At 42.6% G+C, this 18781-nt stretch overlaps 1 protein-coding gene across 3 annotated transcripts in view; it reads right to left on the reverse strand.

Moving 5' to 3' along the window:
- CDKL1 (cyclin dependent kinase like 1) overlaps nucleotides 1-18781 on the reverse strand; it is a 69101-nt gene that overhangs the window by 23298 nt on the left and 27022 nt on the right. For all 3 annotated transcript variants that reach the window (XM_030763418.2, XM_089906166.1, XM_022570615.3), the window contains one exon: nucleotides 3437-3558. In XM_030763418.2, the coding sequence (XP_030619278.2) occupies nucleotides 3437-3558 (122 nt within the window). The remainder of the gene's footprint in view (nucleotides 1-3436; nucleotides 3559-18781) is intronic.

Below are 18781 nucleotides of genomic sequence, written 5' to 3' on the forward strand. Positions count from 1 at the left end.
GGACATTTCAGTTGTTTCCAATTTTTTTATTATAAACAATACTTTAACAATAGACACTTTTTAAACTAAATATTTACACACATACTCAATTATTTTCTTGTGGTAAATTAACAGAAGTAGGCCCACTGCCAAATTTCCCTCTGGACAGGTTGCTCTAGCAGTGTACTAATGATTTCCTTTGACAATATTAGGTTTTAGACATTTTAAATCAAAGTAACTATTTTTAAATGAAAAATAAAACATTGTTATGATTACTGTTCTTTAAAATCATCTTTAAGGATCAATTTATCAGTTTGCTGACTCAGTCACTCCACAGCAAGTATTGAGAATATACCAAGTGCCAAGAATTAAGCTAAAAATTACTGGGGATACACAGATGAGGAAGGCACAGCTCTTGCCCTTGAAGATTTTATAGTTTACTGGGCAAACATAAATAATTCCAGAAGATGTAACGGATACCACAGGAAGGAACTCCCGAGTCTCCTAAGGTAGGTATCATAAGGAGGTCATCTTTGAGCTGTATCCAAGGGCAAGCAGGAGTTTGCCAGGCAGAGTACAGAAGGTAGGGCAACCCAGGTGTCCTAAAGCCTAGGATGCAAATGATTCCATGGGATTGGAAACTGGTGGGAAATGGGGTGATCTTGCAGAGTGAGTGAGATCTTGTATCCCATGCTAGGGGTTTTTACCACACAAGTAAGCTTTGAGGAGCTATTAAATGACTTATGTAGCAGTGTGGCGTGATCCACTTTATATGTTAGAAATTTGTACCTGGAAATATAGTGATCACAGGACGTTCTTGGGGTAAATGTACAAACCCAGGGAGGACCAACCTGCCATCAGGCAGGAAAAACGTCAGCATTAGCACATTATCTTCTGTTGATATTGTCTAACAGATCACATATGAAACTAAAAGAGAACTGCAGTCTTCTGAGCTCTAGGTATTAGATCATCAACTCATAACACTGTAGAGCTGGAAGTTCTCTTAAATTTTACCTGGTACTAAACTCTCATTTTTAGAGGTAAGGACACCTGTAAGCAACTTGCTAAAGGTCACACAGGTGATGCTGACCCACTTTTACTGGGAATACACTCACAAAGTTTTATTTTATAGTATAGCTTTATTTTGTAGATCTCTACATTGAAACATAAAGTTTTCCTATGAATTTCAAAATCGTTGGTTGACAGAGTTAATGACATTTACTCCTTAATGATGACAAGCAAAATTCTGAAATAGCATTTAAAGGATCGGAGGATCCAAATAGTCAGGATAATGGAAAGTAACTTTTATTTTTAAAACACACACACACACACACACACACACACACACATCCTTAAACTTCAAAGTAAATGCATATGATCTGACTTAGAATAAATCCTACTTTTCAAACTTGCTCAGCTATTAGTGTTCCTTAAGTCAATCTTATATTTGACAAACCATGGCACAGTGTCATTTGGAAATGAAGCTGCTTGTACTTAACCACACAGGTGTCTACCAGTCTTTCCCTTCTCTAACCCACCTCTATATTAAAGCATTTTCTGGAACATATATAACAGATTTTAGCCAGTGGAGTTAAAAAAATCTGCTTCCAAGCCTCTAATCACTCATCTTCCTGTCTTTTTATTCTTCTGCTTAAACTATATGCTAAAAAAGAACTGACTCCCAATTGCTTGCAACCCCCCACTAATCAGTGTTTCTAAGTGACTCAATCTAACATGATTAATCAAACTCCCTGCAACAACCCCCTAGTTCCACATAGCACGAGTAGCTTATACTAGTAGGTTTAATTGAAGTGTCACTAGCAAGCTGTCAAAAGAGCAAATATCAACATAGCCAATGTTTTCTCCCTTGAACACATAATTTCTCTGTATCAATGACTTGCTGAAGGGAGGGAGGTGTCTGTTCTCTTGGCTCTCTCTGGCTGTGTAAATTAACAAGAAAAGCCTGTGCCATGGTCACTAATGAACCGTGAACCACTTTAATCCCATCTGCCCGGAGGTCATGGCAGATCATACATAAGCACCACCACATAGCAGAGCAAGCTCTTGGCCAAGGCTTGAAAGCCTTGTTGAAAGAGCCTCAGCCTCCAGCCACTGGAGTGCGAATGTGAGCCAGGATGGGGTGCCGTTCCATCGTTCTGATCTCCAGTGCACTCTACATAGCGTCTTCAGCCAAAGTTGGGCTCCCAGGAACACAGCAAAAGACAGAGAAGAGGAGATATCCTTCCCTGTTCGACTTCTCTGGAGTCTCCTCACCTTGCAAGTCAAAGGTCGCCTCCTCCATGAAGTCTTCTTTGATTGACCCACTTTGAATCATATCTCCTAGGACCTTGTAATCATTCTACCCTCTCCCTCTGGCACAGTCACTGGTTCCAGGGGTAGCTGCATCACCTGAGCTGAGCCAATCAGTCTTCTACTGGACTTTGTATGCAGACGCCACCTTCTTCTAGAACTTCCTTTCTCCTAGAATGGCTACACAGGTTGATAAAAGCCTGTGGCAATGCTTTCTAGTTCACACTTTTCCCTTCCTAACTGCTTCCATCTCACAGCACACACACATACCCTCCAAAATCAACCCTGTAAAGGAGACTCAACTCCAAGGCAGAATGAAGCCAACACAGAGAGGAAGAGTTGGGAGTCGTTGGTGCAGGGGAGAGGGAGACAGAGAGAGAGAGAACGGCCCCACCTAAGGCACTCTGCCTTAAAGACACCCAGCTGAGGAGTGGGTGGGAGCCAAAATCCAGCCTGCATTCTGCTCACCCTGGCAAGGAGCGACCTTCAGAGGAAGGGATCTCACCCCCACCCCCTGCTTTTTTTTTTTTTTCAAACAAAGGCTCTGTCTGCTCACCGAGCCTTCTGCTGCTGCACACAAAGGTGTTGCCTGTGCTAGAAATGTGTTACAAGATCAGCAGGACCTCCAGAGTCACCTCTCCAATCACAGCCACCACCACTTCCTTTTTCACCTACACCCGGCTTCAGTTGGGTTTTTTGTCATTTGTAATCAAAACAATTCTGACCAGTAGAGCAGACCAGATACCTGGGTTGCTTCAGATAAAACACCACGTTTGTTTTAGCCTTAAACTTCTATTAGCCATTGTCTTTGAACTCTTCCTTTCAACCTCCAAGTCCTTATGCTTCCCCAGGCAGGCACAGAATAACTAATATCCCTCCTTTTCTTTCCTAGAGACTGACATAGCATGTATGCAGAGATAATATACCAAGAAATCAAGTTCAACCGAATAATGTAGTTGCTGCTTTCTTCATGAAAATGATGAGTTATGGTTTCTTTCTCAACATTTCTGGTAACCCCTCAGCAGCAGAGTATGGTGGCCAAACACTGGCTGCCCTTGCCTGCTGTGAAAAAGGGTCATAACTCATTTTCCCTCGCAAACCCTAGTGTGTTTTGCTGTGTTTTGTTTGTAAACGACAGGTCACTCACCCTCTGTGGTGTTTGTCCAGCTCGCGGAGCACCGTGTGGTCACAGTATTCAAACACCAGGTGAAGCTTCCGCTTCCTCCTGAAGACTTCGATAAGGTTGACGAGGTTGGGATGCTTGAGTTGCTGAAAACACAAAAAGCAAGGTGCTAAAGTGGAAGCATGAGAGAGTTTTCTCTAATTTTGGCCCAACAGAAGAAAGCTATTTGTCCTTTAGAAAAATTCTTGTCTTGGATTGACGGAGGCTGTCGATAGCACTGTCTTTCTTCACTTGATGAGCTGTTCCTTAGCAGCCTGTAAGTGAAAAATGATCATGATCCTGGTGGTTAGTGAAGGTAAAGAGAGATATGAGGAGGCTGGGAAAAAAGAATGAAAATGTCCCCTCCTACAGAGATCTCCCTAGACTGGTTCAGTGTCCCTCGTGGCCCCCCCTGAAGTATGAATCCTTTGGAATCCTTCAAACCTACTAAGTAATTGTTCAATTGATTGTTTAATGTCCTCTGCTGCCAACAGATATAATGGATACATTCTATAGAATATAAGAACCATGACAAACATCAGGGTCTGTGTTCTCTTGTTTACGCAGAATGATGTTGTATTCCCAGCATGGGGCCTTGCACATAATAGGCGTTCGATCATTATTTGTGAATGAATGAGTAAATCAGGTTTCCTAGGCTGATGAAACCTTTTAAAAGAGAAAAATGAGGAAGACTCTCCAATCTGATATGCCTGAAGGAGTGTATCTAGAAAACACAGGCAGGAATGAATGTCGGTGTTGACAGAGATAAATCTTGTACTTAGCTTTCTGGCCCCTCCTGTCCATGATCCTACTGGAAACACTACAACTAAGCAAACTACTGTGAAGAGAGCAAAAATGGTTAACTTTCTTTAGGGCTTGAAGGCCTCCGGGCAGTGACCTAAGAGAGCAAGAGAGGAAGCCGAAAGGCTTCTTAAGGCCTAGTCTCAGGAATCAGGTGATATAACTTCTGCCTCATTCTAGTGGTCAAAGCAATCATGAGATCCCCCCCAGATCCAGCCCAGGATGAAATACCACGAGCAGAGCAGGGCGCAGGTGTTCCAGCTGCACTCAGCCCCTGCCAGCCCTCATCTAATTCGGCTACGTGGGCGAGCCCACGCAAGACCCCCGAAGGAGCACTCAGCCAAAGCACAACTGTGAGAAGTAAGAAATCATTCTTTTTTAAGCTACTAAGTTTTGTTTTGTTTTTTTTTTTCAGTACGCGGGCCTCTCTCTGTTGTGGCCTCTCCCATTGCGGAGCACAGGCTCCGGACGCGCAGGCTCAGCGGCCATGGCTCACGGGCCCAGCCGCTCCGCGTCATGTGGGATCCTCACTGACCGGGGCACGAACCCGCGTCCCCTGCATCGGCAGGCGGACTCTCAAGTACTGCGCCACCAGGGAAGCCCTAAGCTACCAAGTTTTGAGGAGGTTTGTTAATGCAGCACTAGATAATAACCCTGTAGGAGAATCACCAGGGGGACTTTTGAAAACTGCAGATGCCCCGGCACCACGTCCAGAGATCCTGAATTGGTCTTGGACAGGGGCCCAGACATCTGGTTTTTCCCCCCAAATTCTCCAGGTGATTTGATATGTAGACAGAGGTATTAATCATAGGTAGACAGATATTTCAAAAATGATAAAAGACAGAAGGAGAAAAACTGAAGTTCTTGAAATGCACACTCTAGCACATTTGTATAGATAGTGAGAAGAGAAACAGTCAGCAAGAGAAATACTAAAAAAGACAATTATTTTCTCATTTTCTTTGTAAAACCCCTCTATCTTCCAGATGTGAAATTCCTGCTCCAGCGATTACACTTGATGAAACAAATATAAAACAGCCAAGACACTCTAAAGCCCATTAGCCACATTTGGGCCTTAGAACAGAAGGCACTCCAAGCTCTAAAGCCCCAGATTTATGTTCCCATAGCTGGAAACTTTTAGCCTGAACTAACGCTTTCCAGATATAGGAGGACAGAACTGACTGCTGTTTTAAACCAAAGAATTGCATTGGCTCAGATGTCTCAAACAGAAAGCAAACGACCAAGTGTAAAGGGGGTAAATAGCAGCTTTATGACAATTAGCGGAAAGCAGAGATTTTCTTACAGCCTCTGAAAAATAACTGTCCGAAGGCCCAGACCTCAAATCTTAGATTCTTTTCATTTTCCATGTTCCATATGTAGTCCTCACATCTTCGGCCAACTTTTTTTAGCAAAAGTACAAATGTATCAATTCCACCGAAACAAATACCTGGACCTTCTCAGATGCCAAGACTGGCACCTCCAACTTGTCCCATCCATACCTGCAGTGATCACCAGGGGCACTGCTGCCTCAGGATAAAACCCAAATATCCTCTCAGTTTGACCTCTGCTTACTTCTGCAGCCCCATCTCTTAAACCCTAGACACACTGAATTTCTCTCACTTCTTCAAAGGCTCACACTCCCTCTCGCTTCAGGACCTGTTCACCCAGTTCTCTCCCTGAAACACTCGCACCCTCCAGATGTCCGTTTCTACGTCTGGCCCGCCTCTGCCCCACCTGACACCCTGGTATGAACTAAAAGAGCTATAACTCTGCAACCCAAGCATGGGGACCATGTAGCAGGTAAAAAGCATTGTCACAGCAGGATCCATTGAACCGGGTGGGACTGTAAATATTATATTACACCCATCTTCCTGTTACTGAACACCTTTTGAAAACCTAGATTCTAATAATTGCTGCATATTCTATTCAAATAACATAGAGATTCTCTCCAATTTTTGTGTATTGTAAATAAGGTTTTGATGAACAAGCTACTAACCAGCTGACCTTAACTTTGAATAATTTCATTTAATGTCTCTAGGCCTCAGTTTTCCATCTGTGAGAGCAGGAAGCTCAAGGGCTGCTGTGACAGCTTCATAACACAAAACACATGAAACAGTGTCAGGCCACATTGTTCTCTCCAGGAAGCTTAACTGTTAATATTATTATTGGGGGTTCAATCTATTTCTATTTAGGCTGACTTTCTCAATTCATTTTATTCAACAAGTATTCATCTATCTTAATGTGCTTAAGGCACTCTGCTAGTCCTAAGGATATAGAGACACAGCAAGTACTTGACCATACTCTCAAGGAGCTTAGAACCTAGGAGAGGAGACAGATGTGGAACAAGTAATTACAGACGTGATAAGTGTTACAAAAAGCCCCCAGGAAAGGGTACCTGGCTCGAGAGTAGTGAGTGGCCCAGGGAAGATCTCTTTGGGGAAGGTGGCCATTTAAGAAGTTAGTTGGGCGCCATTTAGAGTCCCAAGAGTACAACATAAAGCTCTAAACAGATATGGCTGAACTGCTTTCCAAAAGGATCAAACATACTTACACCTCTGCCAGGAGTGTGAGAGTACTTTTCATCATACCACTGAGGCGCATATAGACATTTAAGGCTTGTGACGTTTATCGTCAAATGCGAGGGCTTCCAATGCTTCTGGCAACATAGGAAGATGTCATGTGACACTTAAACCACTTGTCTCTCCTATCCCCTGCCATGAGACAACTTTTATGTAGCTGCAAATAGCCAATAACTTATTTCTCAACTGATTTCCAGAAAATTCTTCATTTAGAAAAATCAATTGCTAAGACTAAATTCTAATTAGGACTTACAAACGTTAAATTATAAATATTTTAAAATAAATTATTAACTCTCTGTAGGTAGCCAGGATTCTGGGTGACCTGAGAACATTCCAGAGCAGCAGGTATCTGGGAGCCAGTCCCTGTCTTGGCTGTGTTCTTTGGTATATTATAACAAAGATCTGAGAGTGTCTGCTCAGCCTCTGGCACTATTCAAGGCACTAGGGACACACTGGTGAATGGGACGGAGGACTCGGGCATTAAGCAAAGAAGTGCCATGAAGAGCCCTCCATATATAAAAGACTAGGCTGCTTTAGAGAAACTGTCCTTAGGAAGTGACTTTGAACTGAGTCCTGGAGGGTGAGAAAGGTCTGACCAGACCAAGGGAAGGGGTGGTGGTACAGAGATGGTGGCTTTCCAGGCAGAGGACTGGCTCTGAGCCAGGAGGGAACTTAACGCCACTTAAGGAACTGCAGGATGGTGTGGTTTGAGTGTCAAGCACATGGAACTGATGCCAGGGAGACAGGCAGAAGGCAGGTCCTGTGGGCCCTTGCAGGACATACTAAGAAATTTACATTTCATCCTAAGTGCAATGGGAAGCTACCGGAAGGAATTTTAGCAAGATGGGGTAATTTACCATTTGGATTTTTAAAAGCTCTCTATGGTGGCAGGATACAGAATGGCTCAGAGGAGGCAATATGGTGAGAGGAGACCAGTGAAGAGCCTGTTGATAGCTGAGAGCTTGGACCAGCGCTGAGGCAGGGGAGATGGCAAGAAAGGCACTGTTTGGAGATAGATTTTATTATTAGAATAGTCCGGATGTGGTGATGGACTGGAGGTGAGGGATGCAGGAGAGGGTATCAAGAATGACCAAAGGTTTGTATAATGGGGGTAGACGGTGGTGCCATGACTGAGAGGAGGAGCAGGTTTTGGGGGGAAGGAACTACTGTTCTGGCACGTTGGGTTGACAGGGACTCTGAGGTACCAATACAGTCGTCAGGTCGGCTGGAGTTTGAATTGAAGATAAAAGCCGGGGAGTCAGCATGAGTGTAAGCAAAGCCATGGCTAGAAGTGATTGCCCAGAAGAGTGAGAAGGAAGAGGCCAAGGAACCCCAGCACCCAGGTATGTGGTAGATGGGGAGGAAGCAGAGGAGGGGAAAGGGAAGAAGGTCCCCCAAGATAAGAGAGAAGACAGCAGAACGTGACACTACAGAGATATCGTGGAAGGAGGAAGTGGTCCACGGTGATGCTGCTGCTGAAGAGTCAAGTGGGAGGAAGCCTGAGAGGCGCCGCGGGGGCGTCCTAAAGGGGTTCGTGTGACCTCACCAGAAGCAGCGTCAGTGCAGTGGTGAGATCAGGAGCCAGATGTGGCAGATTTAGCATCCCCAAACCGTACTCTTCTCTGTTGACTCCCCTGACCTCAGGGGCAGAGCTCAGAGGGACACCTCTGGTCCTGAATCCAGTCTGCAACTGGTAGCCTGAAGGTCTTGATCAAGGCTCCGAAATTGTGTATGTTTGCATTGACGAAGGTTTGGATGTTTCTTCTTCAACTTTGAATGGGTTCCTTTAGGGGCATTGGGAGGAATTAGATAAGAACCAAGCAACATGATGGATGGACTGTCCACAGGCTTACTCAACAAGCTTATTATACATAGGAGTCTTACTAGAACAGACTAAACTACCATATGTACTACAAAGATGGAGTTCAGGGCTCTTTTAATTCTAATTCCTTCCTGTTTATGAGTATATGAAACCAAAGCCTCAGGCCTGGTCTTATTCCTCGGCACTCTGAATTGTGCTGGCTCAATCTGGAGGATGTCAGTGCCTCTTCCCAGGCCACTCACCATCCTTCAGTTATTCTATATCTAGAAGCCTGGGCCGCCTCAGACTCAGATTTAGTGTCTCTTATATAAAGTTTCTGCCTTTGCTGCTCCTATTTTAATTTGGTCTCCTTTTTATCTTCTCTGCTTTTTGAATATGGATGTTTCCTATTACACTGCGAAGCGAAGCATTTTCTCTGACATTAAAAAAAGAATGCTATTTTCACCCACTGAATTTAACCTGAGCCCCGCTTGGTTTCCCCCGCAGAGCTGAGAGGGCTACACATGCTTCTTGGGCAGCGCCTCCACCCTGTCATCGGCCCTTTGTCCTCACTGCCCACCTATCCATTGTGATAAGCTCAGGCTTCTACATCCTCTAAGGTCAAATGTTTGGCCTTAGCATTTTGAAGGATTTTTGACCCAGCTGCCAACACTTCAGATCAGGAAATGTTACTTTAAAACCCTGGTTACCAAGATCCTCTTGAAAACGCTGGCAATCTAGCAATCCTGGGCCTGCAGTCTGTGGCGTCAGCGGGTTGGGACTGAGAAGCAGCTGTCCACGGTGGATAAGGCTGGGTACGTGAGTTCATCACAGTACCCAATACGCCCTACCACTCCCTGACACTAAGGCTAAGTGAAAGTTGCCCTTTATCATCACTCTTCCAGTATTAATTTTCTTAAAGTTAAAAGTGACATATTTAATGTGCCCATATCTCTATCAAAAGTGGGAAAACATACAAGCAATAGAAATAACTGCATATTTTAAGACAAATAAGAAAAAATATATTTGTTTGTGAGAGTGAATCATTTCTTCCACACCTGCCTGGCCCCTGTAGCTACTGGGTTTGGGACCTCTACCCTAGGGATGCCTCAGCGCTCACACGTTTCTGGATTGACCAGTGTACAGACCATTACATCTGTGGTCTCCCCTATCCCTCAAGTGCTAAGGATTCTCTGGTCTCTGTTCTTTGAGCAGAGCATGGGGGGATATTTATCCTGTCTGTGCTTTAGAGGAAAACAGACCATTTTCTCAAGGATCATATCTTGCTTTCCTTTCAAAAACATTCTTCTTTTGCCACAAATTTGTGGTAAATAAAAAAAGAACAGGGATTAAAGTTTAGAAAGTTGAGAGCTGTCTTGGTAAAATGTTTTTCACAAGCCTTTACAATTTTTGAACTCGACTCTTGGTCTCAGTTACACAGATCCCTTTGCAAGAATCTTTTATCAGTTAACATTCACCCAGAATGGAGAAAAGGGATGTCCCCCTCCTTTATAATAATTAATCCTGGGTACTTCCCAAGGATTCCGAGATCAGCATATTATAACACTCTCAAGAAACTGAGACCCAGCCAGGTTTAGAGCTTGTCTAAACTAAGAAAGAATCAAGGTTCTTCATATTTCCTCTTGTTCTTCCTTCTCACCCGGATGAATGCTCTCAACTAAATCATGCAACTCAATGTAAGAGTTAATAGCAGCAGTATCCAATTTCAGTTTTGATTCAGAAAGAAAACTCTAAATTTTACCCTTACCTCATTTAAGGACTTAGGACTTTGGAAGTACAAGTATGGTCCTGATAAAATGATACCAGTGAAGAAGTCATATCATAAAAATGTCAGTTCTTCTGAAAAATATGTGGATGTAATGCAATTCCAATCAGAATACAAAAAGGATCTTTTTAACTAGATAAAATGGCTTTTATGTTCATATAGAACTATAACTGTTGTAAAATCATCAAGGAGAAAATTGGGTCAACTTGCTTTACCAAATGGTTAAATTTTCAATAAAGCACCTGTAATTGTCATCATCATCAACAGCCCAGAAGACTACAGACACGGAAATGAACAAACAGAAGCAGTACCGAGTCTAGAATTAGATACAGATACGTAAGGGAAATTAACATATGACACAGGTAGTACTTCAATATAGTCGAAAAACGTGCTTTATTTAATAATGATTCTGGGGACTTCCCTGGTGGCGTAGTGGTTGACAGTCCGCCTGCTGATGCAGGGGACACGGGTTCGTGCCCCGGTCCGGGAGGATCCCACATGCCGCGGAGCAGCTGGGCCCGTGAGCCATGGCCGCTGAGCCTGCGCGTCCGGAGCCTCTGCTCCACAGCGGGAGAGGCCACAACGGTGACAGGCCCGCGTACCGCAAAAAATAATAATAATAATAATAATGATTCTGGGAAAACTGGCTACTCATCAGGAAAATTAGAACCATATCTCATCACCCTATATACAGGAATAAATTTTACATATATTAAAACATTTACAAACATTTAACATAAATATATTAAACGTTTTAATATAAAATAATATAAATAGTAGAAAAAATTTAGGAGAACTTTGTAGGACCATAGCTTGGGGAGAAAGCATCCTAAAAACAACACAAGAGTTCCAGAAGAAAAAAAAAAGATACGTAAGTTTAGCTACATAAAAATAAAATAATGTTGGGAAGATGACAAAAGCTCTGAAGATGGTTGAACTGATGGTTGTATACCAATGTGAATCCACTTAATGCCACTGAAATGTACATTTAAAAGTGGTTAAGGACTTCTGGGAAGATGGCGGAAGAGTAAGACGCGGAGATCACCTTCCTCCCCACAGATACACCAGAAATACATCTACACGTGGAACAACTCCTACAGAACACCTACTGAACGCTGGCAGAAGACCTCAGACCTCCCAAAAGGCAAGAAACCCCCACCACGTACCTGGGTAGGGCAAAAGAAAAAAGAATAAACAGAGACAAAAGGATGGGGACAGGTCCTGCACCAGCGGGAGGGAGCTGTGAAGGAGGAAAAGTGTCCACACAGTAGGAAGCGCCTTCGCGGGCGGAGACTGCGGGTGGCGGAGCGCGGGAGCTTCGGAGCCGCGGAGGAGAGCACAGCAACAGGGATGCGGAGGGCAAAGCTGAGAGATTCCCGCACAGAGGATCGGTGCCGACCGGCACTCACCAGACCGAGAGGCTTGTCTGCTCACCCGCCGGGGCGGGCGGGGCTGGGAGCTGAGGCTCGGGCTTCAGTCGGAGCGCCAGGAGAGGACTGGGGTTGGCGGTGTGAACACAGCCTGCAGGGGGTTAGTGCACCACGGCCAGCCGGGCGGCAGTCCGGGGAAAAGTCTGGACAGGCCGAAGAGGCAAGAGACTTTTTCTTCCCTCTTTGTTTCCTGGTGCGCGAGGAGAGGGGATTAAGAGCGCTGCTTAAAGGAGCTCCAGAGACGGGCGCGAGCCGCGGCTAAAAGCGCGGACCCCAGAGACGAGCATGAGACGCTAAGGCTGCTGCTGTTGCCACCAAGAAGCCTGGGTGCGAGCACAGGTCACTATCCACACTCCCCCCTTCCGGGGAGCCTGTGCTGCCCGCCACTGCCAGGGTCCTGGGACCCAGGGACCACTCCCCCGGGAGAACGCACGGCGCGCCTCAGGCTGGTGCAACGTCACTCCGGCCTCTGCCGCCGCAGGCTCGCCCTGCACTCCGTGACCCTCCCTACCCCGGCCTGAGTGAGCCAGAGCCTCCGAATCAGGCGGCTCCTTTAACCCCGTCCTGTCTGAGCAAAGAACAGATGCCCTCCTGCGACCTACACGCACAGGCGGGGCCAAATCCAAAGGGGAGCCCCTGGGAGCTGTGAGAACAAAGAAGAGAAAGGGAAATCTCTCCCAGCAGCCTCAGAAGCAGCGGATTAAAGCTCCACAATCAACTTGATGTACCCTGCATCTGTGGAATACATGAATAGACAACGAATCATCCCAAATTAAGGAGGTGGACTTTGAGAGCAAGATTTATTATTCTTGCCCCTTTTCCTTTTTTTGTGTGTATGTGTATGCTTCTGTGTGAGACTTTGTCTGTATAGCTTTGCTTCCACCATTTGTCCGAGGGTTCTATCCGTCCTGGGTTTTTTTTTCGTAATAATTACTTTTTATTTTAATAACCTTATTTTATTTTACTTTATCTTCATTCTTTCTTTCCTTCCTTCCCTCCTTTAGACAACAAATCATCCCAAATTGAGGAGGTGGACTTTGAGAGCAAGATTTATGATTTTTTCCTCTTTTTCTGAGTGTGTATGTGTATGCTTCTGTGTGACATTTTGTCTGTATAGCTTTGCTTCCACCATTTGTTCCGGGTTCTATCCATCCGTTTTTTTGTTTTTTTTCTTCTTAATAATTATTTTTTTATTTTAATAACTTTATTATATTTTATCTTACTTTATTTTACTTTACTTTGTCTTCTTTCTTTTTTTCCTTCCTTCCCTCCTTCCTTCCTTGCTCTCTCCCTCCCTCCCTCCCTCCTTTCTTTCTTTCTTTCTACTTCTACTAATTCTTTCTTTCTACTTTTTCTCCCTTTTCTTCTGAGCCGTGTGGATGAAAGGCTCTTGGTGCTGCAGCCAGGAGTTAGTGCTGTGCCTCTGAGGTGGGAGAGCCAACTTGAGGAGACTGGTCCACAAGAGGCCTCCCAGCTGCACATAATATCAAACGGCAAAAATCTCCCAGAGATCTCCATCTCAACGCCAGCACCCAGCTTCACTCAACGACCAGCAAGCTACAGTGCTGGACACCCTATGCCAAACAACTAGCAAGACAGGAACACAACCCCACCCATTAGCAGAGAGGCTGCCCAAAATCATAATAAGTCTACAGACACCCCAAAACACACCACCAGACGTGGACCTGCCAACCAGAAAGACAAGATCCAGCCTCATCCACCAGAACACAGGCACTAGTACCCTCCACCAGGAAGCCTACACAACCCACTGAACCAACCTTAGCCACTGGGGACAGACACCAAAAACAACAGGAACTATGAACCTTCAGCCTGCAAAAAGGAGACCCCAGACACAGTAAGATAAGCAAAATGAAAAGACAGAAAAACACACAGAAGATGAAGGAGCAAGATAAAAACCCACCAGACCTAACAAATGAAGAGGAAATAGGCAGTCTACCTGAAAAAGAATTCAGAATAATGATAGTAAAGATGATCCACAATCTTGGAAATAGAATAGACAAAATGCAAGAAACATTTAACAAGGACCTAGAAGAACTAAAGATGAAACAAACGATGATGAACAACACAATAAATGAAATGAAAAATACTCTAGATGGGATCAATAGCAGAATAACTGAGGCAGAAGAATGGATAAGTGACCTGGAAGATAAAATAGTGGAAATAACTAATGCAGAGCAGAATAAAGAAAAAAGAAAGAACTGAGGACAGTCTCGGAGACCTCTGGGACAACATTAAACGCACCAACATTCGAATTATAGGGGTTCCAGAAGAAGAAGAGAAAAAGAAAGGGACTGGGAAAATATTTGAAGAGATTATAGTTGAAAACTTCCCTAATATGGGAAAGGAAATAGTTAATCAAGTCCAGGAAGCACAGAGAGTCCCATACAGGATAAATCCAAGGAGAAATACGCCAAGACACATATTAATCAAACTGTCAAAAATTAAATACAAAGAAAACATATTTTTAATATGCAGCAAGGGAAAAACAACAAATAACACACAAGGGAATCCCCATAAGGTTAACAGCTGATCTTTCAGCAGAAACTCTGCAAGCCAGAAGCGACTGGCAGGAGATATTTAAAGTGATGAAGGAGAAAAACCTGCAATCAAGATGACTCTACCCAGCAAGGATCTCATTCAGATTTGATGGAGATATTAAAACCTTTACAGACAAGCAAAAGCTGAGAGAGTTCAGCACCACCAAACCAGCTCTACAACAACTGCTAAAGGAACTTCTCTAGACAAGAAACACAAAAGAAGGAAAAGACCTACAATAACAAACCCAAAACAATTAAGAAAATGGGAATGGGAACATACATATCGATAATTACCTTAAATGTAAATGGACTAAATGCGCCCACCAAAAGACACAGATTGGCTGAATGGATACAAAAACAAGACGCATATATTTGCTGTCTACAAGAGACCCACTTCAGACCTAGAGACACATACAGACTGAAAGTAAGGGGATGGAAAAAGGTATTTCATACAAATGGAAATCAAAAGAAAGCTTGAGTAGCAAATCTCATATCAGACAAAATAGACTTTAAAATAAAGACTATTAGAAGAGACAAAGAAGGACACTACATAATGATCAAGGGATCGATCCAAGAAGAAGATATAACAATTGTAAATATTTATGCACCCAACATAGGAGCACCTCAATACATAAGGCAAATACTAACAGCCATAAAAGGGGAAATCGACAGTAACACATTCATAGTAGGGGACTTTAACACCCCACTTTCACCAATGGACAGATCATCCAAAATGAAAATAAATAAGGAAACACAAGCTTTAAATGATACATTAAACAAGATGGACTTAATTGATATTTATAGGACATTCCATCCAAAAACAACAGAATACACATTTTTCTCAAGTGCTCATGGAACATTCTCCAGGATAGATCATATCTTGGGTCACAAATCAAGCCTTGGTAAATTTAAGAAAATTGAAATCATATCAAGTGTCTTTTCCAACCACAACGCTATGAGACTAGACATCAGTTACAGGAAAAGATCTGTAAAAAATACAAACACATGGAGGATAAAAAATACACTACTTAATAACGAAGTGATCACTGAAGAAATCAAAGAGGAAATCAAAAAATACCTAGAAACAAATGACAATGGAGACACAACAACTCAAAATCTATGGGATGCAGCAAAAGCAGTTCTAGGAGGGAAGTTTATAGCAATACAATCCTACCTTAAGAAACAGGAAACATCTCGAATAAACAACCTAACCTTGCACCTAAAGCAATTAGAGAAAGAAGAACAAAAAACCCCCAAAGTTAACAGAAGGAAAGAAATCATAAAAATCAGATCAGAAATAAATGAAAAAGAAATGAAGGAAACGAGAGCAAACATCAATAAAACTAAAAGCTGGTTCTTTGAAAGGATAAACAAAATTGATAAACCATTAGCCAGACTCATCAAGAAAAAAAGGGAGAAGACTGAAATCAATAGAATTAGAAATGAAAAAGGAGAAGTAACAACTGACACTGCAGAAATACAAAAGATCATGAGAGATTACTACAAGCAACTCTATGCCAATAAAATGGGCAACCTGGAAGAAATGGACAAATTCTTAGAAATGCACAACGTGCCAAGACTGAATCAGGAAGAAATAGAAAATATGAACAGACCAATCACAAGCACTGAAATTGAAACTGTGATTAAAAATCTTCCAACAAACAAAAGCCCAGGACCAGATGGCTTCACAGGTGAATTCTATCAAACATTTGGAGAAGAACTAACACCTATCCTCTGAAACTCTTCCAAGATATAGCAGAGGGAGGAACACTCCCAAAGTCACTCTACGAGGCCACCATCACCCTGATACCAAAACCAGACAAGGATGTCACAAAGAAAACTACAGGCCAGTATCACTGATGAACATAGAGCAAAAATCCTCAACAAAATACTAGCAAACAGAATCCAACAGCACATTAAACGGATCATACACCATGATCAAGTGGGGTTTATTCCAGGAATGCAAGGATTCTTCAATATATGCAAATCGATCAATGTGATACACCATATTAACAAATAGAAGGAGAAAAACCATATGATCATCTCAATAGATGCAGAGAAAGCTTTCGACAAAATTCAACACCCAATTATGATAAAAACCCTGCAGAAAGAGGCATAGAGGGAACTTTCCTCAACATAATAAAGGTCATATATGACAAACCCACAGCCAACATCGTCCTCAATGGTGAAAAACTGAAAGCATTTCCACTAAGATCAGGAACAAGACAAGGTTGCCCGCTCTCACCACTCTTATTCAACATAGTTTTGGAAGTTTTAGCCACAGCAATCAGAGAAGAAAAGGAAATAAAAGGAATCCAAATCAGAAAAGAAGAAATAAAGCTGTCACTGTTTGCAGATGACATGATACTATACATAGAGAATCCTAAAGATGCTACCAGAAAACTACTAGAGCTAATCAATGAATTTGGTAAAGTAGCAGGATAGAAAATTAACGCACAGAAATCTCTGGCATTCCTATACACTAAGGATGAAAAATCTGAAAGTGAAATCAAGAAAACACTCCCATTTACCACTGCAACAAAAAGAATAAAATATCTAGGAATAAACCTACCTAAGGAGACAAAAGACCTGTATGCAGAAAATTATAAGACACTGATGAAAGAAATTAAAGATGATACAAATAGATGGAGAGATATACCATGTTCTTGGATTGGAAGAATCAACATTGTGAAAATGACTCTACTACCCAAAGCAATCTACAGATTCAATGCAATCCCTATCAAACTACCACTGGCATTTTTCACAGAACTGGAACAAAAAATTTCACAATTTGTATGGAAACACAAAAGACCCCGAATAGCCAAAGCAATCTTGAGTACGAAAAACAGAGCTGGAGTAATCAGGCTTCCTGACTTCAGACTATACTACAAAGCTACAGTAATCAAGACAGTATGGTACTGGCACAAAAACAGAAATATAGATCAATGGAACAGGATAGAAAGCCCAGAGATAAACTCACACACATATGGTCACCTTATCTTTGATAAAGGAGGCAGGAATGTACAGTGGAGAAAGGATAGCCTCTTCAATAAGTGGTGCTGGGAAAACTGGACAGCTACATGTAAAAGTATGAGATTAGATCACTCCCTAACACCATACACAAAAATAAGCTCAAAATGGATTAAAGACCTAAATATAAGGCCAGAAACTATCAAACTCTTAGAGGAAAACATAGGCAGGACACTCTATGATATAAATCACAGCAAGGTCCTTTTTGACCCACCTCCTAGAGAAATGGAAATAAAAACAAAAATAAACAAATGGGACCTAATGAAACTTAAAAGCTTTTGCACAGCAAAGGAAACCATAAACAAGACCAAAAGACAACCCTCAGAATGGGAGAAAATATTTCCAAATGAAGCAACTGACAAAGGATTAATCTCCAAAATTTATAAGCAGCTCATGCAGCTCAATAACAAAAAAACAAACAACCCAATCCAAAAATGGGCAGAAGACCTAAATAGACATTTCTCCAAAGAAGATATACAGACTGGCAACAAACCATGAAAGAATGCTCAACATCACTAATCATTAGAGAAATGCAAATCAAAACTACAATGAGATATCATCTCACACCAGTCAGAATGGCCATCATCAAAAAATCTAGAAACAATAAATGCTGGAGAGGGTGTGGAGAAAAGGGGACCCTCTTGCACTGCTGGTGGGAATGTAAATTGATACAGCCACTGTGGAGAACAGTATGGAGGTTCCTTAAAAAACTACAAATAGAACTACCATATGACCCAGCAATCCCAGTACTGGGCATATACCCTGAGAAAACCATAACTCAAAAAGAGTCATGTACCAAAATGTTCATTGCAGCTCTATTTACAATAGCCCGGAGATGGAAACAACCTAAGTGTCCATCATGAGATGAATGGATAAAGAAGATGTGGCACATATATACAATGGAATATTACTCAGCCATAAAAGGAAACGAAATTGTGCTATTTGTAATGAGGTGGATAGACCTAGAGTCTGTCATACAGAGTGAAGTAAGTCAGAAAGAGAGAGACAAATACCGTATGCTAACACATATATATGGAATTTAAGGGGAAAAAATGTCATGAAGAACCTAGGGGTGAAAGAGGAATAAAGACACAGACTTACTAGAGAATGGACTTGAGGATATGGGGAGGGGGAAGGGTGAGCTGTGACAGGGCGAGAGAGAGGCATGGACATATATACACTACCAAACGTAAGGTAGATAGCTAGTGGGAAGCAGCTGCATAGCACAGGGAGATCAGCTCGGTGCTTTGTGACCGCCTGGAGGGGTGGGATAGGGAGGGTGGGAGGGAGGGAGACGCAAGCGGGAAGAGATATGGGAACATATGTATATGTATAACTGATTCACTTT

The sequence above is a fragment of the Delphinapterus leucas genome, chromosome 2 (assembly GCF_059928025.1).
Source record: "Delphinapterus leucas isolate spDelLeu-1000000601 "Yukka" chromosome 2, BTC_Dleu_Yukka2, whole genome shotgun sequence".
In the NCBI taxonomy this organism is placed as follows: domain Eukaryota; kingdom Metazoa; phylum Chordata; class Mammalia; order Artiodactyla; family Monodontidae; genus Delphinapterus; species Delphinapterus leucas.